Genomic DNA, 25,091 nt, shown 5'->3' on the forward strand with positions numbered 1-25,091 from the left:
CTGCTCTGTTCACAGCTGTTCAGGCCAGTACTGACTGTTCTGTGGAACTGTGTGGGTGAGACTGTCTGACTCCCCCCCTCCCTCCTCTACACGCTCACTGATTGCCTCTCTCTTCTTCCATTACAGCTGGCAAAACACATGGTAAAGGCTAACACTGTTAGAACCACAAATCTTTAATTCTCTTCGTGATTTCTGACCACAGTGTTCCTGCTATGCATTGTAGTGTTTGTGCACAGCAGACTATAGTATTAAATGTGCAATGAATATATGTTTGTGTGCGTGTGTGTGTGTGTGCTTGTGTGACCACACGCATTTTTTGCTCTTGCTAAACTGGTGTGATTTATACATGAGCACATGGTCAACTGTAAAATATGACAACTATTTTCCGTAAACAAGGAAGTAACTATGATGCCCTTTAAACTCATCTACTGCATTGTAAATGGGGGGAAGGATGGCACTCTGGCTCCATCTACTGGTGTCTCTTTTCTTTGTCCACAGATGACGTTAAAGGAACCACTTTCCTCGCTCAGGTCGGCTCAGGCCTTACAACTTTCATATTGGAAACGTCTTTTTTGTGTACATTTTAATCAGAATGACACCTGACAGCAAGCCTTCGGGTCTATTTTGTAAAGTTGTGGGGAGTCGGAGGGTTAACTCCGATAAAGTTAACGAAATCTTTGTTTCTTTTCCTGAACCTACACAACAAATTTATTTCTTTTTACTCATATAGTTTGTACATGTATGGTCATTTTAGAGCTCTACATGCAGATCTGCTCTGACACTAAATACAATTCTGTTCAAAAGCATTGAAGTACCCCTCATTTCATGCCTCAAGGCCTCAAGATGCTCATAAAGCGCCTTGAGGCAACTTTTGTTGTGATTTGGCGCTATATAACTAAAATTGAATTTAATTGAATTTCTTTATATTTTGTTAAGCCATTTAACACTGTTATGGGCCATTCGATCCCTACACAACCGTTGCAAGAGCTTGGTTCACATTGCCGGCAATAAGTCGGGCTCCGCCAGGGCTGCCCTTTGTCACCGGTTCTGTTCATAATTTTTATGGACAGGATTTCTAGGCGCAGCCAAGTGGCGGAGGGATTTCACTTTGGTGGCCTCAGAATCTCATCTCTGCTTTTCCTCCAGTTTTAAATTGTATCTTAATGCACGTTGTTGCTAGCCGCCTGTCACAAAAACACACAATATTTTCTCATTTCGTTCGCTGAATTTACAAAAAATGCCAAAGTTAACACAGTTTGACAGACATAAAACTGTTCTTTTGCACCAACAATGTGATTCCTAAATACTACATTACAATTTGGTACTTAACCATGGTAAATGGCCTGTATTTGTATAGCGCTTTTCTAGTCCCTAAGGACCCCAAACACGTTCAGTCATCCACCCATTCACACACAGGTGATGGCAGCTACATTGTAGCCACAGCCACCCTGGTGCGCACTGACAGAGGCGAGGCTGCCGGACACTGGCGCCACCGGGCCCTCTGACCACCACCAGTAGGCAACGGGTGAAGTGTCTTGCCCAAGGACACAACGACCGAGACTGTCCAAGCCAGGGCTCGAACTGGCAACCTTCAGATTACAAGGCGAACTCCCAACTTTTGAGCCACGATCGCCCATAAATCATAAAGACCATAAATTGTTTGGCAGGTTGCTCTTTTCTTGTTTATTGATGTTGTTGTCTCAGAGCCTTTAATAATGAATACTTTAAAACTGTCTGAAACTACAACAAAATACATATGAAGGTAAATATGCTGCAAAATGTGAGATCTTGTAGAATAAAAAGTGAAATTTGTCGTATTTTACAAAATGAGCTCACAGTTCCTGTTTTTGGCCAGATAGGGGCAGCAAAGATAAGTAGCAAACACCTCTCTTTTCAGTTTGGGGTTGCTGTTTGTTGGCCAGCAGTTACCAATTTACAAATTTATCTCATATGGAAAATATTTAGGTTTGTTTATTTATTTATTAATCATTTGTCCACCCACTGATAAATTTGAGTACTTTCTTTATAGCTTTGTTTTTGCTAGGAAACAACTCCTGCAGTAACGTGTTACTTCTAACTATCAAATGCTCCACTAGCTGTCAGCTAACTGTGCATTTTCTTTTATAAAGGCTACAGAAAGCTTGATCACTATTACAAGCAAGAAGTGTGACTACAAGCAACAAAGTTATTGCTGTGAATTTGTCCTAAAAGATAAGTAAATATTTATTTAACTCATTTTAAACAAGATAAAAAATGAAAAAACACAGCTCATGGAGAAGCTTGTGTTGCACCTCCCTTTGCTTTCACAACTCTCTTAATTCTTTATAACATGGTTTCATTTATAGCAGGTGCTGTAAACATTCCTCAGAGATTTTCTTTCAATATGGACATGACAGGATCAAACAGTTCCTGCAGATTTGTCAGGTGCACATCCCTGATGAGAATCTCGGTTACATCAAATCCCAAAGGTGGTCTGTTGGATTCAGATCTGGTCATCTGGTCATCTGTAAGAAACCAGTGTGAGATTATTAAGGGTTTGTGAAATGGTGCATTATCCTGCTGGAAGCAGCCATAAGACGATGGGCACATTGTGGTTATAAATAGATAAACACAAGGAGACTGTGACATTTAAAACAATCCTCAGTTACTATGTGGCCAAAGGTGTTTAAAAAAATATCCCAACACCATCCCCACCATGCTGTACTGTTGATAAAAGGCAGGATGGATCCATGCTTTCATGTTCTTTATGCCAAATTTTGATGCTACCATCCGAATTTTGCAGCAGAAATCGAGACTCAGCAGACAAGGTAACCTTTTTTTTTCTTCTATTGGCCAATTTTGTCGAGCCAGTGTAAAATGTAACCTCAGTTTTCTGTTTGTAGCTGACAGGAGTGTCACCCAGTGTGGTCTTCTGCTGCTGCAGCCCTTCCGCTTCATCGTTTGATGTCCATTCAGAGTAGCACTTCTGCATCTCTTGGTTCTAACCAGTGGTTATTTGAGTTACCGATGCTTCCTGTCACTGCAAAGCAGTCCATGCTCCTCTGACCTCTAGCATCTACAATGCACTAATGGGATATTTTCTATTTTTCAGACCATTTCAGACCAAAAGCAGTTTTTAAAAAATACTCAGACCAGCCCCTCTGGCATGTTCAAAGTAATTTAAATCACTTTTCTTGCCCATTCTGATGGTCAGTTCGAACTTCAGCACCTCATATGCACCATGTCTACAGGCCTGAAAGCAATGAATAGGTGCCATATGATTGGCTGATTAGACATTTGTAATAATGAGAAGCTGAACAGATGTACCTAATAAAGTGGCTGGTGGATATGTATGTCATCACGTTCACTTGTAAACACAGAAAAGCAGTTGCAGGTGAATGCAGGCCTCGGCTCTCTCCTATTGTGACAGAGCCGCTCTGTGAGTCCTTTGCAGGTTGTAGGCATCATAAAACTGTAAACCTCTGCGAACTATAAAATTCCTTTGGGATAATTAGGGTATAAAATTGTATGTGCCAACAATTTAGAGATATAATATCACCCTTTGAGTACTAGCAGACTGTAATCATCAACAGAAATGGGTTCATCATCAACTTACAAGCACCGTCAGCGTTTCTGGTACTGGTATCAGCAGAATCAGCTAAACATGTTATCTGTTTGAGCACACTGAGGAACAGTAGATGGGCGAATGTGGCCCTTGCTGCTGCTAACACAGTTTCTAGGGTAAGGCGTGAGAGGTGCAGATAAAATGCTGCCGCTCTGGGTTTTGGTTTGGAATCCAGTAACAGCGGCTATGCCAGGCATTTCAGCACGGACATCTGACTGGACCAGCTGTCACGCAGGTCGGCTCTCTGGCTTCTCACTGTTTTGAATGCCTCAAACTGTCAGCATGGTCATTAGTGTTTAAAGTATCAAATAGAAAGCATTACAATTTACAGACACATGGATACTAAAAATGTGTTTTGGTGATATGTTTAGCGTAATAAAGACAAACAGAATTTTGGGAAATGCGACTTTTTACTCGGCGTACATGTCTCCTCATTTATAAATATCAGAGTTTTATTGCTCCATCAGACAAATTCATCAGGTGATTCTATCATGGCAGATATCACATCCGGAAGACTTGAATCACAAGGTGTTTGAGGACTTTGACCACCAGAAATTGCTGTGTCTTGTGAGAGATGCTCCTAAACCACGAGTAAGACGGAAAGACAGAAATGCAGTGGTGACAACTTCTTCTTCTTTTCAGGTTTGGAGCTGAATATTTATTAGATTTCTTTTAGGTAAAAAAAACATTATTTCCATCATTATTATTGCAACGTTATTGTAACTGCTTTGTAGCTGACGGAGCGGCATCTCATATGTGAGTCAGACAGAATATATATATGTGAATATGAATTCTCTGTCCAGAATTAAGATGTCTTTCTTTCTTTCTTTCTTTCTTTCTTTCTTTCTTTCTTTCTTTCTTTCTTTCTTTCTTTCTTTCTTTCTTTCTTTCTTTCTTTCTTATTTGAAAGCATTAAATGTCCTTTCAGCTACAGCAGTCGTGTATGTATCACACTGTTATAAGACGGCATCTCGAGCCAGGACTCTGGGTTTGCTGCTTGAGTGCATAAATTCATAAACATTAACAGAGTCAGATGACTGTCAGTGTCAGTGTCTATTGTATAATAACTCAAAAGAAGTTAAACCTCAGTTATGTACTTGAATTTAAGAACGTCAGATTTAGAGTTTATTGATGAGTCAAAGGAAAACATTTGTGGATTTGATCTATTCTGATTTAAATGACAGCCTGGTTTTAAAAGCTTGCAGTTTGGTGAAAAAATGCTGTTGCTTTAAATTGCAGCTGTTGTTTAAAAGAATACAATGGAGGTTTTTGGCCTGAGGAGGACCCAGTCCTTGAAGAGTCTTTCTGGGATTCAGGAAAAGTCGTGGGTCAATGCAGTTTCCCCCAGCTGGAAGAGAAAGTCTGTCTCTCAACTGGTGCAACAGTAAGTTCTACTGAGGCACAAACTTGTGACATTTACAGTTTATTTACATTATTCACAGGTGCTGGCAACGTTTACTGACTGTGTGTTGTCTTCATTCACTCATCTGTTAATATATATTGGTATTAAATTTGTCCTAATAGTTACCAAAGCTGCTCTGACCTAAGGAGTCCTGATAGGGCAGAGCAGAATCTTGAGGTAGGTGTCTACACTTGTGTTTGTTAAATGGAAATACTGCTAAAACTGAAAAAACACATAAAAATCAACTACTCTCTTTAGCTGTCGGAAAGCTGGGTGGATGGCGGATGGAGAAGAGGGGACAGCAGAGAGAATGTGGTCCTCTGGGGCTCAGGAAGGCGCTCTAATCTTTCCAGGAGTCGCTCCATGGAGTTCCTTCCTCAGAAGGAGGCTACGGGCACCAAAGCTCTGTGCGCCCTGTTCGAGTCCAAAGCTACCCTGCAGCAGTGCTTCAGCAGCAGCCCTCGGCTGAACATGGCATCTGAAACTGACAGTGTCACAGTGAGAGACTACCCTCTGCAGGACAGGAGAAGTCATAACACTTTTCTTAAGGACACAGCTACACAGGTGTGTCAGCTGCCTACTTGAGCAGTTACAAGTAGTGTTACAATACAGTGCTGGTCATCCAAATGACACAAGCACGTGATGTGAGCCTGGTTCTGCTAAAGGTTTCTTCCTGTCAAAAGGGAGTTTTTTCTTCCCACTGTCGCCAAGTGCAATGTTGGGGTTTTCTCTGTATTATTGTAGGGTCTTAAAGCACCTTGAGGTGACTGTTGTTGAACCACTCACCTGATATGTTTGCACTTTACATCCAGAACCAGGCAGTTACTCTATTTGTGTAAAAAAAAAAAGAAGAAAAAAATCTGGACCAGTTAATAGTGAAGCTTACTAATCCTGCATATCTTTCCTGGCTATGTGTTACTGAAAGTGACATGAGTGTCATCCAACTCTTAACCCAGCTATTATGGATTTTAAGCTCCCTCTATTTTAAGTCTCGACAGCCCGACTCCACACCCACCAAAATGAGACACAAAACAATCATATATTGTCTGTTATAATTCTCTTGACAACATAATGTGCTGTTTATCCACAGAAAGCCACTCAAGTGGGTGGAAGAAGGGCTGTGAATGGGCTTCCAGAGTTTCATGACAGAGCACGCAGACACTTGCCTGGTGAGCAGTGGTACTTTATTTCATATTTACTACAATCACTGACATCTAGGACGGGATAAGGGATGGGTGCCAGAGTTTCCTTGAAGCTTTGAGGTTCATTGTCATGTAAGGTAAGACGAGTGGACACTTCTCAAGCTGTTTAATATATATGTTCCTGACAGTTCTTTGAAATATGAATGTAGGCACATTCATCTTTGCATGTCAAACAGCAGTTCTCAAGCGTATCAAATGAATCTATATTAGGTTGCCACAGAGCAAACAGTTCAGGATCAAGGCCTAGTATTTAAAGTGTCACCATGTAAATCCTGACCGAGTTTACGAAGCAGTGGCAACCCATGTGGTGTTTGGTGGTGGGAGGAAAAAGAAGCTAAATAAAGACAAGGATGTAGTGTTGTAAATGCATAACTATGTGCCCGGCACACATGCTTAAGATAGAACTGAGAGTGTCACCACCAGTTCTGACCGTGACGCAGGCCTTGGCCCTCTGAGCCATGCCTGTCCGCGACACATTACTGATATTGCTTCAGCAATACTGACGTCCTTACCCTGTGATGAACCTGGTATAAGTAAGGAACAACCAGTAACGTCAGCTGTGTTTGTTCCAAAATAAAGCTGAAATATTTGGTAGCATTTCATAATACAGCCCATGGCTTATGGTGTAATTTCCCAGCGTTTGCCATCTAATTCTGTTGAATTTAGGGTGAGATTTTGTCCTAGTGATACTTAAAGTGTAGGTAGTGTGGAAAAAGAGAGTGAGAATTAGCATTTTAAAAGACTGGACTGAGATCAGGGCAGTTTGGAGGCCAGATCAGGTCCTTTGGATCTGTGTCATGTTCCTTGAGCTGTTCATGAGTACGTTTGGCAGTGCGGGGGGGTGTACATTGTTCTGTCCAATGGGACACTTGAAGGTGTATGTTGGCCGAAAACACTGTTTAGGCGTGTGAGTGACATCCTCATGAATGCCAGGACCCAAGTAGAACTTACCAAAATAGGACCATTTGTCTGTATTTTTTCTTTCAATATATTGGCTGCCGAGCACCCACTGACACACATACTATTGGTCCCACCCAGTTCCTGTTATAGCAGGTGACAATGTATCTGTGGAAATGAGGGGTGTCCCAATCCAACAGTGACTAACAGAGGTGATTGACTCAGGCGAGTAGCAGCAGCCAGCCCACCATCCCAAAATAGCCAAAGTCTTCCACTGGGGCAGCAGGCACTGATAAAAATCAGCTGTCACCAAGGCCACGGGACTAGAAAGAGTTCAGTCACAGAGAGCACTGAAAGAGGAGACAGGCTCTACTACACATCACACATCACAGGGGTCCTGGGAGTGAACACAGCAGAAATACACAGGGAAACAACGCTGGATGGTGTTTTAGTGAGTATTTATTAACTTTCTTCATATGAGGCCAAATAGCGTGACTGTGCCGCTACAGTAAAATGACAATAGCACTATTTAATGACAGAGAAAGGTTTCTGGATGTACATGTTTTGTATTATTGGACTTTATTTTGTCAAATTTCATGCTGTTATTGTTGAGACAAGATGAAGTTGTACTGGAAAAACAGATTTTTTTCAACAGCAATCACAAAGTATAGAAAATTCTGAAATTTGCAATTTTGCTCCTGTCTTTTTATGACTGAGCTATAAAGGCAGTAATTTATGAATATAATGCTCTCTTCATTAAGTGTTAAGTGCTCATCAACCGTCAGACCCCATCGGTACGCTATCCCTCAAGTTTCAAACAAATGGTGGAAACTGGAAGTCATATGTTAGACAGTCAGTCTGTTTTCTTCTCTATATCTTCAGAAACATTGGAAAATGAAAATCAAATGAAGGGGAAAAAATGAACTCCTAGAAGTAGGCAAATGGTGTAACACACAGTGCTATATGGGGGATCTGGGACCCTATAATACAAGTTGTCCTTTGAGATGTTGGTTTTCATTACAGTCTATGAATGTAGCTACAATTGCCAACAGCTGATGGAGGTAAAAGGCTGCGGTGGTGGTGAAGAACAAATGCCAGCTGCATTTAACCATCATTTGTACAGCTGCCAGCATCCCAAAATTTCCTCCCATTAGCATGCTGCTAATAGCTCCTCTTCATTCCTGAAGAATTAACCCAGATCAAAGAGATGTTGGCAGACATTGCTCAGAAAACGCTGGAATCACTGAAAAAAGTTTCCAGTTGTGTCATTGACGCTTAATTTCATTTTCGAGTCTGTAAGAATGAGTCTTTTCATTATTTCCTCTGTCGAGACAAGTTTGCGTGGATGTTTGTGAACACACGTCGATGATGAGTGACAGTTGACCTCTCGGTTTACTGGGTGAGGACTTTCATGGGGGGGCATGGCAGTCGGTTGCATGATTCTATCTGCTCACCCATCTGTGAAAATGCTTTAAGTCCAGACTCGTGAGAGGCGCCGGCTCGCCAGGCCATCCTTTTGTCCCGTCAGGGCTTAGTGCGTGAAAAGGGAGGTGTGTTTAAATCTGGCCATTAGTTACAGCTGGATGGCCTGTGCAGCATACTGTGCTGTTGACCTCTGAACATATTTTTCATGATGCTGCTGTTGATTTTTTTTCTAAACTCATTATATTTACTTAACTCCAGCTGAGGAACAAATTTCAGCTAATACAGTCTGATTGCAGGGTGTTTTTTTGCATAAACAAAAATCAGTTTCAGAACATGCATGTGGTTTACTGGGCTGGGCTGTTGCATTCTTTTGGTCAGGTGTTGATGGTTTGATGGGAGAGAGCCCATTCAAACAATGTGCAAACAATCTGTGTCCCTCAAGCTGAGCTAGCAGTTGCTGTTTTTTCTTCTTCTTGGGTGTCATGGTCAATCCGTGGAATGCATTTTGATGATAGTCCTGTGCAGCAGGGAGGGCTGTGTGGGCCTATTTATCTCCCGGGGATCAAAGCTCGTAATCTGACTTGATTGTTACAATATCTCTCTTTACTAAAACATATGCTGTTTCATGGCATAATGCATGTGAACTAGAATCCATGAGGTAACAGGAAGCTACAACAGTGATAAGACAGATTCCACCATAACTAAAAATACACAGACACAGCGTTATCATTCAACTTGTTGCTGACACTGGACACGCACAGCTTTGCTTATTATAGGATACAGCAGTATCCTGTTGTTCCACTTTTATGCATGTGTGTGCCACTAGGTTTAAACTAGAAATCCCAAGACTCCAGATGTATTATTGGGCAAATCTAATAAAGAAGTCAACATTAATTTGATGTCGGATCTTGCTCTTGCAGAGGACAAATACAGCTCTTCACTGACTAAAGGGGGCACCCCAACGAGACAAACCAGAGACAGAACATCTACTTCCTTCTCAGTGAGAGACAGATCAACTCTCTATCTGTCAAGAACAGCAGCCACTGACACCACAGGAGGCCCAACACAACCAGTGAGTTCCTGAAATGCTTCTCATTCCTCCCCACAAAGTGAGGTCAAAGGCTTCAATGGGGAATTTTCTGTGTGCTAGGTCACAACAGGAGCGCCTCAACACTTTAGTGCATGTTTGAAATGTGTGGAACACAGTGCTAATGGATATATTTAACAAATAATAAAGTTCTGTGTGATTCAAACTGATTTAAATCACTCTTTGCTTTTGTTTAACAGGAATTCATTGGTACACTAGGAAAAGGGGCTAAAAACAGTAAGGTACAGTATACGTCATTTAGAAACCTTTACAGGAGAATGTGGTTTCTCAGTATTGTGTGCTGTGCATCTAAGTCTTTGCTTCCACCATCAAACACACAGTAAACCTACGAGCTCACATTAAATGCAACATTCAGGATGTTACTTTTTCACAAAGGGTCAGGTATGTTTAAATCATTTAGATAATTTATTTTTGTTTAAATTTTTCTGGTTTGTAATTAATTGTAGTTGTATGTAGTTATGTTGTTATGTTGAAAAACTGAGAATGACCACAAGGTGGTGCCTCCATCCTTTCTGTTGAGCTGAGCTCCAGCACAGAATTGAACACAGACACAGAGTATCTCCATCAGAATAGTAAAGATCAAGGGTAATCATTATACCAGTGAGTTGCTGGTTCTCCATGGACACCAACAACACAAAATCTAGCTTTTGTTATTTCTTCTGAATGTTTATTTTGGGATTGAAAGTGAATCATCTCTATTAGGTGTTTTTGTATTCTGTTTTTTGTTTTTGTTTTCCTGTTTCAACAAGCGTCTCTATCAGTGCATGTGGCATATCTCTGTGAACATATCAACAATAGCTGGTTGACTGATGGCAGCCTGTCCGAAACTTAACAATGCCCAACCCTAGTTTACACTGCAGCCAGAAAAAAAACTTAATGCAGATTTAAATTTAACAATGTTTTCGCTTGTTTTCACCTAAAAAAGTTAAAAACAACTAGCCACACTAGCAGCCTCGGCGGCGTGTATGTGTGATATTTGCCTACTAACAGCTGTGAAGTGTTTTTGGTAACCCTGGTGTGACTGAGGATGGTTTGGGGTGAAAATGCATAAAAGAAGCGAAGCGAGCATAAAAGAAGGTAAAGTATGGCTTTCCTTGCTATGCATGTCATTCTAATATTTGCATGTATTGTTTTAATGCTCTTTTTGTTGACTAGATCACTAGATCCTGATAATATTCTTGAATTTCTTTTATTGTTTCAAGATGGCTGACCAGACCAGAAAAGTCACAGTTTTACAATCATCTCCTGAAGAAGATGACTTGCCCTTCCCCCCACCTCCCCCAGTACCACCTAGACCTCTCAACTATGAAGGGCCTTCATCGTTAAGTAGCCTTCCCCTGCCTCCACCTAAAGAAACCTTCTCCACATTCTACCAGCAACGGCAGAAAAATGAGCTGAAGAGGCTCTTTAAACACATCCACCCAGACTTACGGGCAAGTCTTGATGACGCAGTGGATGATGAGATCATGAAGGCAGTGCAGTCAGAAAACACTCAGGCAGCAGATGCAGCTTATCAGGGGGAAGTGCAATCCATGAGGTGGATCTTTGAGAACTGGACTCTGGACAGTATTGGAGATCCTCATTCAACCAAAAAGCTGATGGATAATGAGGAGTTAAAAGGTGGAGATGTAAGAAGCACCTCCTCGATGTTTGAACATATTGACAGCACCCAACTACAGTCTGCCAAAAGGCAGATTTCTGTCAGGGGGGATGTGAGAACATCAATGTGGTTGTTTGAGACCCAGCCCTTGGATTCCTTAAATAGATCCGTAAATGAAGAGGGTGAACTAGTTGAGGCAGTGCTGAAAGAACCTGTACAGCCTGGGGATGTAAGAGGAACTCGTCTGCTTTTTGAGTCTAAAGCACTGAGTGACTTGGGGCGCTGCAACTCTATTGAAGATCATAGTTTCCTGAAACTGAGGTCTGAGCTTCAGGAGCTGAAAGGTGATGTCCAAAAGACCGTGAAACTGTTTCAGGCAGAACCTTGCTGTGCTATCAGAGACAACAGTGGCAATATGCATGAGATTAAATCCATCTGCAGGGAGGAGATCGACAGTAGTGGTGTTTGCACTGCCCGCTGGCTTTTTGAAACCCAGCCTTTGGACCTGATCAGTAAGGGAACTGATGTCGTGAAAATAATTCGGGGCATATCGCTAGAGGAGGGTCAACGAGGAGGTGTTGACCGGAAGAGGTGGATGTTTGAAACTGAGTCATTTGACAGAATACCTGAGGTTGTAGGAGAGAACACATTTGAAGGAGCCATAGCTGAGTGCACAGGAGAGGTTGATGTCATCAACAAGAAGAAATTCTTTGAAATGAAACCACTGGCAGCAGGAAACATGGCAGAAAAGTCTTTGGAAAAGGGAGACGTAATTGGGGGAGATGTCAAGACCTCCCTTTGGTTGTTTGAAACGCAGCCCATGGAGACGCTTAGTGATAGCTATGAAGTCGGGAGCCTGAAGAAAATTACCCTTTCAGCTGAAGAACAAGGTGAAGTAAAAGACAAAAAACAGTTATTTGAAAGCTGCAGCATTCAAAAGAGCACTTCATTAAAAGAACAAGTGATTGAAAAAGGTGACGTGAAGGGATTCAAAGAACTTTTTGAAAAAATTCCTTTGAGCAAAATTGCTCCTTCTGGGGAGGAGATTACCGAGAACGAAGAGTCTATTGCAGTTGGAAATGTAAAAGGTAACAGAGAAATATTTGAAACAACTCCATTATATGCAATAAAAGACAGCTCTGGAAACCTTCATAAGATTACAACAGTCAGCCGAGAGGAATTCACTCAAGGGAAAGTCAAAAAGTATAAGTGGATGTTTGAGACGAAGCCGTTAGACCAACTGGTAGAAGGAAAAGGAAATGTGGAAGTAATCAAAGGCATCACAAGACAGGAAGACAACACAGGTGATGTCAAAATGGCAAAGTGGCTTTTTGAAACACAGACAATTGATGGGATTCATTCAAAGTTCAATCAGACAAAGCAAAACTCTTCTTTAGAGGAGAAGCCGCATAAAGGTGACGTGAAGACCTGTAAATGGTTGTTTGAAACACAGCCAATGGACATTTTGTATGACAAATCCGAAAAAGCAAAGGATAAAGAAGCCATTGAAGATACCAATGTCAAGTCCATTACATGGCTTTTTGAGTCACAGCCTCTAGATAGCATCAAAGATGAGGAAAAGTACAATTTGAAGCTATGCAGCACCATACGAGATTCAGTCCAATCAGAGGTTGGTGTTCAAACTGTGAAACATCTTTTTGAAACAGAGGCCTTGGACAGAATAAGAAAGGATACAAATTCAGACCAAAATCTGAGATGTGTCAGCCAAGTGAACTTTCAGTCAGGGGAAGTTTCGCGAGTCAAAGAACTCTTTGAATCCCAGTCTCTTGACGAAATAGGATCAGAAATCATGGCAGCATCTGATCAGCAGAACCAAGGAGAACAAATCGAGAAAGGTTCTGTAAATAAATTTACTTGGATGTTTGAGAACTGCCCCATGAGCCAGATCAACAAGGACAACAATGACACAAATACGCCAAGGGTTGAGAGTATTGAAAGTGGTGATGTCCAGAAGAAAAAGTTTATATTTGAAACATCGTCACTGGATAAAATTCACGATGAACCCGTTGAGCAGAATTGGGTCAATGTGGAGCAGCCTGTGAGCAATATAGACGTGAAGTCAAGCACTATGATGTTTGAGTCCCTGCCACTGTATGCCATCAGAGACAAAGAGGGCCAGTTTCATGAAGTTACAACTCTAAAAAAGGAAGAGGTAATGAGTGGTGACGTAAGAGGAGCAAGGTGGATGTTTGAGACAAAACCACTCGATGCCATCAAGGCGGAGAATGAAGTTTACGTCATACGAGCTGTCACCCAGGAGGACGTCAAGAAAGGAGACGTTAAATCAGCCAGGTGGAAATTTGAGACACAACCTCTTGACTCCCTTACGAGTCGAGATGAGCTCTCAGTCAGGGTGACTGAAGACTTTGGAAGCAGTAATGTGCAGCTAAATAAACAATTATTTGAATCTGAGCAGCAGTGCAAGAAGTTTGTGAGAATGGTTAGTGTCACTGATGTGCAGCGTGGCGATGTCAGGACCTCCACCTGGCTCTTTGAGAATCAAACAATTGACAGCCTGAAAGGGGAGCCTCAGGAGCAGGGTCCAGTAAAAGCAGTCCACAGGGAAGATAGCCAGAAGGGAGATGTGAAACGCTGCACCTGGCTCTTTGAATCGCAGCCCCTGGACAAAATTAAGGAGCCAGAAGAAACCACAGTGCAAAGTGCTAAAGATATCCCAAAAGCTGATGTGAAGTGCACCACCTGGCTCTTTGAGACCACTCCACTAGACAAAATCACCGCCAACAGTGTGGCTGATACCCTTTCGTATTTGAATGAAAATGCTTTTGTTCACTCAAGCGGCATCATAATAGAGGCAGATGGCAGCAGAAATGTTAACATGGCAAAATACATGTTTGAAAACAAAGAAGGGGTGCAGATTGAGAAAGAGGATGTTGTTGAGGGTAACATCAGGAACATCATGCTACAGCTCTTGGTCAGACCGACTCTCAAACCACAAGTAACTCTTCTGAGAGAAACTGAAAAAGGTAAAGTTAACATAACAGTAGTCGAGCTTCCAGTCTCCCAGGCGACCGGCACAGTCAACATCGAACACGATCAAAGACTACAAAACATTGCCCAGGTAATTGATGACTTGCTCATTCCACAAAATAATTTGAAAAAGGGAATAATATTGCAAGAGACTGCAGCGGGACAAGCAGAGATGTCCGTTTATTCACTCATCTGCAATTACGAAATCAAAACCGAGAGTCTGGTTACAGAGAGGGGAGATGTCCAGTCTACAATTGGAAATTTGTTAGCTACTGCCAGTTGTCAGAGGATAGCAGCGTCGTGCAGAGTGGACGAAACAGAGAAGGGAAATGTGAATTTGTACAAAAGCTGGATTGAAAAGGGAGATCTGCATTATCTCAAAAGTCTTCACACCGAGGCGTCTGAAGACGAAGCTGATCAGAGCCTTCTGACTAAGGAACAGATTGAAACAGTTCAGGGGGGTGTGAGGGAAGCAAAGAGAAGCCTCTATCAGCAAAAAGAACAGGCAGAACGAACAATTTCTGATGTTTTACCAGGGGACGTAAAGAACACCAAAAAGGTTTTTTCATCAGAGTGCTCTATCAGTGTTGACAGCTGTGTACCAAAGGAGGAAATTGTCCCTGGAGATGTCAAGGCAACAATGCAATCATTAGAACGTGCAAAGCAACAGAGTATGTGTGTGGAGCGGGAGGTCATTACACCTGGAACTATTTATGACATGGACCTGTCAGCTCAAGGTCCTGAAAGCGAAGGAAACCAAGCACAAAAAGAAGTCATTATATCTGGAGACGTAAAAGCAGCTAAAAGGTCTCTTGAAATGGCAAAGCAGCAAAGCATGCAAGTAGAGCGGGAAGTCATCATTCCTGGAAAAATATACAACCTGAATATGTCCGCACAAGAGGAAAGCTCATCAACAGTGGCACAATCAACATGTTCGTCCTCCTCAAGATGCCAGCAAATCAGGACTTCTCCGAAGGTCAGTGATACAGAGAAAGCTCAAGAAAGCCATATCTCCTTTGAGGCTTGTCAACAGATTGCAGCTATAGACAGTAATAGTGCCCCAGAATCACTGCCACCTTTTGTAAGTTGCGAGTTTAATAGTCAGACAACTGAAGATGAGACAGAACAAGTTATCAGAGGAGATGTGAAAGCAGCTATTAGAGCTCTGCAGAGTGCAGCGACAGAGCAGAAGCTCCTAGATAAGGAAAATATTATAAGCGGTAATGTGCAATTGGCTCTCAAATCTCTTGAGAAGTCTAGCGTAAATGTATCCAAAGGAGACTATAAAGCTGCCATGATATACAGAAATTCAGGCAGGGCTTGTTCAGAGAGGAGCAAGACTGTTCACAAGCAGTGTGTTGTGGTGCCTGTGCCTCCATCTGACGCAAAATTATCTCCTTCAATTTCAGTAACCTGTGAAGGACAACCATCTATTACAACACAGAATTCAGCTCCCAACCCCGTAGCAAATGGAACCTCTAAATCACCCCGCTCTGAAAGGCCAAGTCCACCTCCACTGCCTCAAAAGACTGAGAAACCACAGGAGCAGAAGCCAGCTTTACCACCAAAGCCACAATGGATAAAATCTGTAGTTGTGGAAGAACCAAATACATCACCTAACAAAGTTTCCTGCCCTGTTAAAGAAAATACAAAAAGTGTAGTAATTCGTCCAAAACAAAGCCAGTCGTTTTGCTCTGTGGGTAGCCAAGAAACTACAACGCATGGAAAACTCAGTAAACAATGCTCACATGAAACATACCAACAACAAAAATGTGTTAGTGAAGAAATGCAAGTCGCAAATCAAGCAAATGTATATCTGCCAATCAAGCCAAAGGCTCAGGAAAGCAGCAAGAAACAGGAAACAGCACAACTCACAGAGAGGAAATCAGACTGCAAAATGACCGTGTCAAACAGCAGTGAAGTGAAAACAGAGAAAAATGTGAAACAGAAAATCAATGCAGCTGAGGAGATACAGATACGTATGAGGGGTTATGAAGATGGTGAGCATGAAATCAACACGAGCTCGAAGGCAGCACTAAATAACTTTGAAGGAAAGGACAGAGACACTTCCAAGAAGGCAGCAATCACAGATGATAACGGTAGAGGTCATAAAAAGACAGAAAAGACTTCTGTTCAAGAATACAAATCAAATCTCAAACCTCAAGAAAAACAGCACGAGCCCGGACTGCAGACATCAGTCACTATGGGCCATGTGCAGGAAAACAACCCGGACCAAAAGCAATCAACTTTTGAGGATAAAGTTGTTTTAAGAGAGAAGAAGGCAAGAGAGACAGAGGATGAAAGACGACAAAGGCTCTCTGTACACATGGAAGACATCGTAAAAGGAAATGTAAAGGCAGCCATGGAAATCTTTGAAAACTTTAGGAAAAGAGAGGAACTCAAGGGGATCCTGTCTCAAGTGCAAGAAATAGAGGGAGAGGCCAGCAGTGTAGATGACACTTCACTGAATACATTATACCAGAATGTCCCTACTTGGATGGGTACATCAAGGAGAAACGCTAAGCAAAGTAAAATGGAGGGAAAGAAAGTTGAAGCAGAAACCCAGGATGATGATCTTGAAAGCATCTCCTCAGTTGAGACGGCATTTGAAGATCTGGAAAAAGCAAGCAAGGAAATAATGAACCTGAAGGAACAGACTTTAGCAAAGCTGCTTGAAATCGAAGAGACGATTAAAAAGGCTCTGTACTCCGTGTCTAATCTGAAATCTGAGGCCGACATTGCAGGGTTGTCGGGGCTGTTCGATGAGTCTTTGAAATCTGAGCAAAACTTTCAACCTGCCAACAACATCAGGAAGATAAGCATTGTTTCAAGCAAGGCCAAATCAGGTCAGACAAAAGAGACAAGCGATGTAAATCTCCAGACAGATTTGGATTCAAGTCTTTCCAAAGAGGAAGTGTCGAGAAAAGGGCACAATAAGCCCCTTATTAGACAGTCTTCCTCTCAGTCTTCACCATCATTCATCTCCATTCACTCAGCTGCCAGAAAACCAAGTGATCAACCAAAGCCAACCATGTCAACATTTAAACCAAAAACTAATAGCTGCTCTGACAGTTGTCAAAATGTGAACAGCGATCTGGAGTCCGCAGCTGCCGAGTCTTCAAAAAATGGCCCACAGCGCAAGGTCAGTGTTCTTGAAGTGCAAACCGCAGAGCAACCCGCAGGAATAATTGGCACGAAGACTGTCAGTGAAACTTATGAAGAGAGCGACGGCTTTGGCAATGTATTTGTTTCCTCCAGGACCTCAACATTCGTCACCAAACAGTCTGACAGTAAAACATCGGCCCTGTTTGAAATTAGTCCAACCAGATACGAAGTCATGACATCCCCACTGATGCGAAGGTCCGGGCGCTTTTTTGAAGATAAAGTGTCGAGGAGCACCAAGGACGACGGGACGGTATTTGTAACATTCGGCCCACCAAAGGAAACGCACTGAACGAGCCACTTATTAGTGCGTTCCACGGTCCTTTAACTTTAGGAAAGCAGTTTTATTTACGTGTGTTTTCATCCCATTTTTGTTTTATTAGTGAAACTGTTTTGTTAGTCTTTAAACTGAACTCATGAAATCATGAAAATGTTACCTTTAAAAACTTTTTGTCTTATAGATTTTATACTGTAACCACATGATAAAGTGTTAAGATCTTTTAACAAGGCTAAACACAAAGTTAGCACTGTTTATTCTTCTGTTTTAAACAACTGTCAAATAAATGACAGGTTAGAAGATGTGACTGTTATCGGTGATTTTTTTTCTTTATTCTCATTCCTTGAATTATAAATATAACAAATGGCCACAGAGCAGCCATATCATTATCACCAACCACTGATGCTACTTTTCAGCATACTATAAGTAGATTAGCTCACACACAGACAGTGTTGGTCAAGTTACTTGAAAAAAGTAATCAGTAACTAATTACTGATTACTTCCCAAAAAAGCAATCCCGTTACTTTACTGATTACTTATTTTCAAAAGTAATTAATTACTTAGTTACTTAGTTACTTTTTAAAAACACGATTTACAACCTGAATAGGTGATAAAGCGATAGATCTTTCAGCCCAATTCTACTTTTTCTACATAATCCATCATACACAATGTAATCAAATGGAAAAATCTATTTTTTTAACTTGTTTTATCAGTTTTAATCTTTTAACTTTATGCATCAAGCAAAAATTTAATTATATGCAACATTCTCTGAGTTGAATAAATTAGTTTAACATTTAAACCTATTTTCTGCACATTCCAGCACATAAAATAAAATATTTTTTGTGTTTACACACACACTCTTTCAAATAGATGCAAGTCAAACACAGCAGAACATAAATAAAGTCAAAGACTCAGCGGTCCTGTTGCTCTATTTTCACCTATTAAAAAGCACTGCGGTAGGCGGAGGTTTACCCTGGTGCAGGTGTGCCGCGGTCAGTTGAAGAATCCGCGAGTTTCTCTGTGAATTTCCCGTCGTTGCGCACTCGGTGCTTGCTTGGAAGTTTAGGGGTTTTTTTTCGCTGTAAAAAGAATTTTTTTTTCCCACGCACAACGGACGCTAATGTTTTTGTCACTTTTTATGGAATCAAACTCAAAGTAAGGTCAGTACTTCCACGCTTTAAACGCTGCACGCTCATACTCTCTCCCACAATCGATATGTGATCCATTGTTGATCTGCACACAGCTGTTGTCACTAACGGCGCACTCGCTTACGTCACTGTCGTGAGACATTCTCGCAAAAAATCACGGTTTTAGTAACGCAGTAACGCAGTGTTCCTACGGGAAAGTAACGGTAATCTAATTACCGTTTTTGCAATAGTAATCCCTTATTTTACTCGTTACTCGAAAAAAGTAATCAGATTACAGTAACACGTTACAAGTAACGCGTTACTGCCCATCTCTGCACACAGAATTTATAACTCAATTCCGTGTATATCGACTTTGCTTGGCCCGAAATCAAAGTGATGATAATAAAATGTAGAATCTCTAAAGTTAAATGTCCCTGCTGATTTGAGATCTTGTCTTGGTGGAGATGCCAGGCAAAATGCAATTCAGTAATGACAATTTTTTTTTAAAGGGGTAAAAAGAAAATCAAGCAAAAACTTAAATGAATCTAAAATCTTTGTGTGGCTGAGACATGGCTTGATTATTCTACAACTCTTAATTTGTTGTTTAAATATTTTGCCCAGCAAAATTGTCACTTAACTGTATATAAACAGAGATGAAATGGCGCAGCCACTACGCCTTGCTGCCATTTTTTTTTTACGGCAATGGAAAATGTTCCCGTGGCTCCCAAAGCCCATTAACTTGTAAACCACAAATATAAAATTGACTCCTTTTTAAAAATCCAGTGGTATTTAGTTTGAATGAATATCCAATCTCTAGGCTAATATATGAAACAGTAGTACATTGGTGCACAACCAATAATTCACACAATACTCCTAAGTTACTTAAGTAAATTCTACAAAGAGTATTTCTTCACCAATTTACTTCATAAATTGCCTTTTAAAGGAAACCTGGAGTCAGATGTTGCACAGTTGTAATGGATCTATGATGAGAAATCACACCACCGCTATGCTTTTTAAAATGTCAGTTTCTGTTTTGGTCACGTTTTCTCTACTTTTGCTCCAGACCTTCATTTCAAAATACCTCTCTTTTCTTCTCCTGTTGTTAGTTGGTTTGAAAATACAGGATTTTGCAAACATCAAACACATCTGAAAGCCTCACTGTTGCTGTTTTTACCTAAAGTTGAATACCTCATAAATGTGACATTATCTAGTTATGTAATTGCTAAATACCAGGAATCAAACTTGTCAGTGGTCATGCGACATTAGGAGTACACCTTAAAACATCTTAGATGTGAGTTGTAAGTAATTCCTGTGCGTTTCTTCTAACTTATTATTTTAAAAAAGTACACATAATTGTAGATCATAGATCTCTCCACTACAGGTGGCTGCATTTGTAAAACATTACAGAAAAGATCCTGTCATGTCAAACCTACAAGACAAATTAACCTTAAACTAAGTTTGTTTTCATCATCGTAGTTCCAGCCGCCTGCCAAGGAAATGTGTTCTGCCTGTTTGACACCAGTCTACCCAATGGAGAAAATGGTGGCTAATAAACTTATTCTGCACTACAACTGTTTCTGCTGTAAACACTGTAAGAAGAAGCTCAGGTGAGATGTTAGAACAAAATTATAGAAATTGGAATATTTATCATATAGAACCCAATCAAAACTACCAAGATGAAAAGATTTAGTATTTGCATTAATAAATGAAACACATACATGAAATAAATCCTCAATATCAATGAATAAATCATTCACACAAGCTGATCTAGCACAACAAATCAATAATGTGAGAGAAACAAAATTAGATCTGATTTTATATTTGGGCTTTTTCATTTCATTGCAGCACACACAACTATTCTTCTCTTTATGGTGAATTCTACTGCATTTCTCACTACAATCAGCTTTTTAAAAGAAAAGGAAATTATGACGAGGGCTTCGGTCACAAGCAACACAAAGACCGCTGGCTTGATAAAAATAAAGGGACAGATGAGCCAGATGCTAAGCCCACTCCCAAAATGTCAAAGAACAAGTTAAACATTTCTAATGGCTGCAGAGAGGCTTCTGCTGAAGCGTTTGCCACAAAGTCATCCCTGAGAGCGTCGGGAGATAAAAGTGTTGCTGATGTTAAAGGTAAACTAAAAATGAGCTGGCCACCAGAGAAGAAGAATTCTCCGCAGCGAACATATGAACCAGCTCTGAAAAATAAAATCTCTGACATCAGCAGAGCAGGTGCAGTTAGCATGAGCTTTTCAGAGCATTGGAAAAGCGACAGGCTCAGTAACAGAGAAGGAATGAGAGATAAGAGGGGGAAGGAACAGTCTACAACAGCAAGCTTTATCTCAGCTGAGAAGTTTCCCTCAGAGAAAACAAAACCAGTCAGTCCTGTCCAAACTAACCACTCAGAAGCGAGAATTTCTGTCACGAATCAAAAAACAGTTCACACAAATGTGGCCCCCACCTCAAAAGCAAATCACAGCCCAGTGGCCAACAGGCTGGACACTTCTCCAAATAAAGCTCGGAAATCCGTAAGGTTTGCCCCAAATATTGATGTCGCTCGATACGACCGATCCTCTCAGCTGAGCTCAGGTACAGAAAATGAAATGGTCGCAGATCAGTCTGAACAAATAAATAAAACCAATGATGGAACAGATGTGAGGGAAAACACTATACTCGACGATTTGGCATCTGAATCCAGCGAAGAAAATAGAAAGAGTGAGATGTACCTTGAAATCCCTGAATATAAGCACCGTGAAGAAACAGCCAATATGTCAAACCAAGAGCATGATGCGAACGTAGGGAACAGTTTCAAAACTCCGCAGAATGATATTGCAACTCTGAACGGGGATGTGCACAAGGTTAATGACTCACTCATCACCCAAAGTCTTACTGAAGCTTTCACTTCAACTCAAGACATCATGACACAAAAAGAGCCTTCTGAGAAACTGGATGTCAGTCCAGGGAACCCTGTTAGCGAGCATGAATCAGAAAATGCTGACACAGCACAAAGTCCTGCAGGACCCGTGAATGGAGAGAAAGTCAGTCTTGAAAAAAGTAAAAATCAGCCTGAAAAGGTTCATGAAGAAGGTGGTGATCAGAAGAAGCCTGTTGGGAGAACAAATTCTCTGAAAGGCTCTGACAAACAGGCTGAAAAGGCCAAAGGCAAACTGGGATCCTGGTCCAAAGGAAAGAGCCCCTTGTCAAAACTCTTCACATCGAGTGGAAATGACAAAACAAACAAAGCAGAACAAAAGGATGCCAGGAAAGCAGATGTCAAACCTAGCAGTGGACTCTTAGGAAGGCTACTTCAGTCATCCGCAGAGAAGGCTGAGGACATCACAAAATCAGCTGCTCAGGACAAGCGAAGGGATGAAACTCATGTTGATGACAAAAAAACAGAGAATGAAAAAGGCTCTGTTACAAAAGATGCACAAAAAAAAGAAGACCCATCTAAAGTCCCTCCTCAAGAACAAGCGCTTCAGAGCGACATCACGGACAAGTTACAGTCCGCTGAGCCTGATGCACTTAATAATGACTGTAGATCTTCAGAACCTTCCAGCCTGTCCATGATAAGTAGTGAGACAGGTGATGATTTAACATCCATAGCGCAAACGGATGCAATTCTAACTGGTGATCAAGAATCTCATTCACAGAGCAGTGAGGCTACAAACCTGCCCGTCTCTGATCTGGAAATAGAGTCTAAAGATCTTGACCCTGCAGCACAATTACTGAGCACACCGCATGGGCAATCAAACAGTGAGTTAATACCTGAGAAAGGTGATGATGCATTAAATGACGTTTTTGGAGATAGTGTCACGTCACCCTTTGCTGACCCACTGGCCACAGAGATAAAAACAGATGAATCTGCCCAACAGCTGAACAAACATGACCCACCGGTTGAAGGAGGAGGGAGCTTGAGCAGTGGAATGCTTTTTGATCTCATCCACAACAGTGCACAAGATTCCTCTGATTTCTTTGGTCTGCCTGACACCCCCAGCACATTTTCAACTTCTATGACTGACACAGCTTTGCTTGAACCTGCTTCTACTCAAAGCTCCAGCCTGGTTGACTCTGGACCAATATCATCTGAAAATGAACCAATCATTGGCATGTCAGATCAACTCACCATCCCTGACTCAACACCTATAAGCCAAGATGTTAGTCAACCCTTGGATCCTTTTGGCAGTGAGAAGCAGACAAGTGAACAGGACTTTGACATATTCAGCTCTAATGATGATCTCTTCAATCAGCCTCCTCCGGTTAATGTGCTCGATCATGGAGGAACTGCTTTCCCTGATGACATCTTTGGAAGCAGCAATGTCTCAAACAGTGCAGATGGGTTCACAGGTCTACCAAGCGGTCAGGCTGCTCAGAGTTCACTGAATGATTTGCTCGGCTCTGAAGCATCCTCTGTTGTTGCACCTTCAGCTCAGATGGACCTTTTTGCTGATGATATTTTTGGATCAGAAGCACAACTACTGCCAGTGTCTGAGCCAGGTGGTGCAAATGTATTAGCTGATAGCTTGTTAGCATCTGAAGAAAACAATACTGAGCAAAAATCAGAGAACAGTAGCTGGATGGATGATTTGTTGGGTTAAAGAGATGAGTGTTATAGTAACTCCAGCTCAGCCTACCTTTGCATATGTGGACGTCTTACTTTGTCTCTCTTCAGCATTGGGTGCCACCCTTTTATGGAGCTGGTTGTACTTGGCATTCAGGCCAGAACAATTAAGCTCAGGGAGAGGAGGGTGTTCAGATCGGTTAACCTGTTTCAACTTATTCTTTTGTTGAGTGATTTTAATTTGCTCTTACGACTGCCACCGCTACTACTAATAGAAATAAAATAAACACTTTTTCACACACATGTATATAATTAAGCACTTGACGTTTAAAAAAAAAAAGTATAACTGATTATGTTTAAATTCAAATTACATTTTATTCAGAAAACTGCATCAAATATTGTAAAAGTTAAAACTTTATGGTAAATAGCACATCTTCACATTACATCTGCAAAATGCATGCATTTTATTACATTTTACAAGGGCAAAAACTACATTCAATGAATAAATTGATGTGCAGTGACATGTTTTATTAATAAATACTGTATGAAAAGTAAAATATAACATTTAAAGAAGATTGTAGATGAGATTTTCTGTAAAATTTAATTATGAATTATTAAAATTAATAAAACAACCTTTTTAATGTTTTCTCAGGATGACACTTAAATACAATGTGATTCATTAATAAATTTAAATAACCTAAAAATGTTTTCTTGAGCTGTGTCTTGGGTCTCTTTCTGCTTTATGTGTTCTACACTCACAACCACTTCACTGGGTACACCTGTTGAGCTCCTCATTATCTGATAAGCCAATCACATGACAAAAACTCAATGCATTTAGTCACATAGGCTGAGACTTCCTGCTGAAGTTCAAACTGAGAATCAGGATGGGAAACCTTTGAGTGATTTTACACACAACACGGTTGTTGGCGCCAGACAGTTTTCTGTGTATTTCAAACTGCTACAAAATCATCTCATGGATTTACAGAAAACGGTCTGACAGAGAGAGTTTTCATTTCTGCTGTGACTGGGTCAGAGCTTGGTGTAAACAGCATGAAAGCATGGATCCATCCTGCCTTCCAGCAACAGTTCAAGCTGCTGGTGTTAAAATCGCGCCCCTTAGTAACACCTGAGCATTGTTGAAATCCCGCAGCCTAACTGTGTATGGAACATTGTCCATGCCCATCCCTTTATGATTGCAATATGGTAATAAAGGGCGTCAAGGGTGGAGAGCTATAAATACAGCTCTTGCCCTTCATGCTTGACGGTGGGAACAAACACTCCGATGGTGCTTGGAATTCTATATCATCGATTAAAAAACTAAGATAGTCAAATTGATGATTTGAGAAAGTGTCCTTGTTCAAATGACACATTGTTCTGAACCTAAAGTTCTATGCAAATGTAACATTTCTGTAAAAACTGGCACCTCCATAGAGCGGCTCTTAAAATAATTTATCTGAAAATCAAATCTTTTGGAAAGCTACGAGAACGTGTGTCTTTTCCCGATACCAACTTCTGCATAGTTCTCCTTGCTTTCATATTTTCAAATATTTGCAATTACCCAACCAGGTACTCCGTTTTCCCTATTTGAAGATTTTGATTTTACAGATTTTTGAAATAATGCACTCACTGAAATATATTGTGACTCCATAACAGGCATCTGTTTCACGCATTCTGTTCAATGACTAACCATTAATGAATGAAACTTTATAAGTTATAAA

General features: G+C 41.0%; 1 protein-coding gene across 3 annotated transcripts; it reads left to right on the top strand.

Moving 5' to 3' along the window:
• The first annotated feature begins 4,155 nt into the window (after positions 1–4,155).
• xirp1 (xin actin binding repeat containing 1) lies at positions 4,156–17,990 on the top strand. Of its 3 annotated transcripts, XM_012923034.5 has the most exons (9): positions 4,156–4,246; positions 4,844–4,988; positions 5,129–5,183; positions 5,265–5,570; positions 6,097–6,175; positions 9,451–9,602; positions 9,818–9,859; positions 10,841–15,223; positions 15,657–15,795. In XM_012923034.5, exons 2-9 carry the CDS (start codon positions 4,864–4,866, stop codon positions 15,657–15,659), a joined length of 5,145 nt encoding a protein of 1,714 aa, XP_012778488.2. In that variant the 5' UTR covers positions 4,156–4,246; positions 4,844–4,863; the 3' UTR covers positions 15,660–15,795. The 3 variants fall into 3 exon arrangements, with proteins under 3 accessions (XP_012778488.2, XP_004565445.3, XP_004565444.2); XM_004565388.6 differs by having other exon boundaries at positions 4,158–4,246; positions 10,841–17,990; XM_004565387.6 differs by lacking the exons at positions 4,156–4,246; positions 4,844–4,988; positions 5,129–5,183; positions 5,265–5,570; positions 6,097–6,175 and adding an exon at positions 7,302–7,556 and having other exon boundaries at positions 10,841–17,990.
• The last annotated feature ends 7,101 nt before the right edge of the window (positions 17,991–25,091 follow it).

Source organism: Maylandia zebra, linkage group LG18 (assembly GCF_041146795.1).
Source record: "Maylandia zebra isolate NMK-2024a linkage group LG18, Mzebra_GT3a, whole genome shotgun sequence".
NCBI lineage: Eukaryota > Metazoa > Chordata > Actinopteri > Cichliformes > Cichlidae > Maylandia > Maylandia zebra.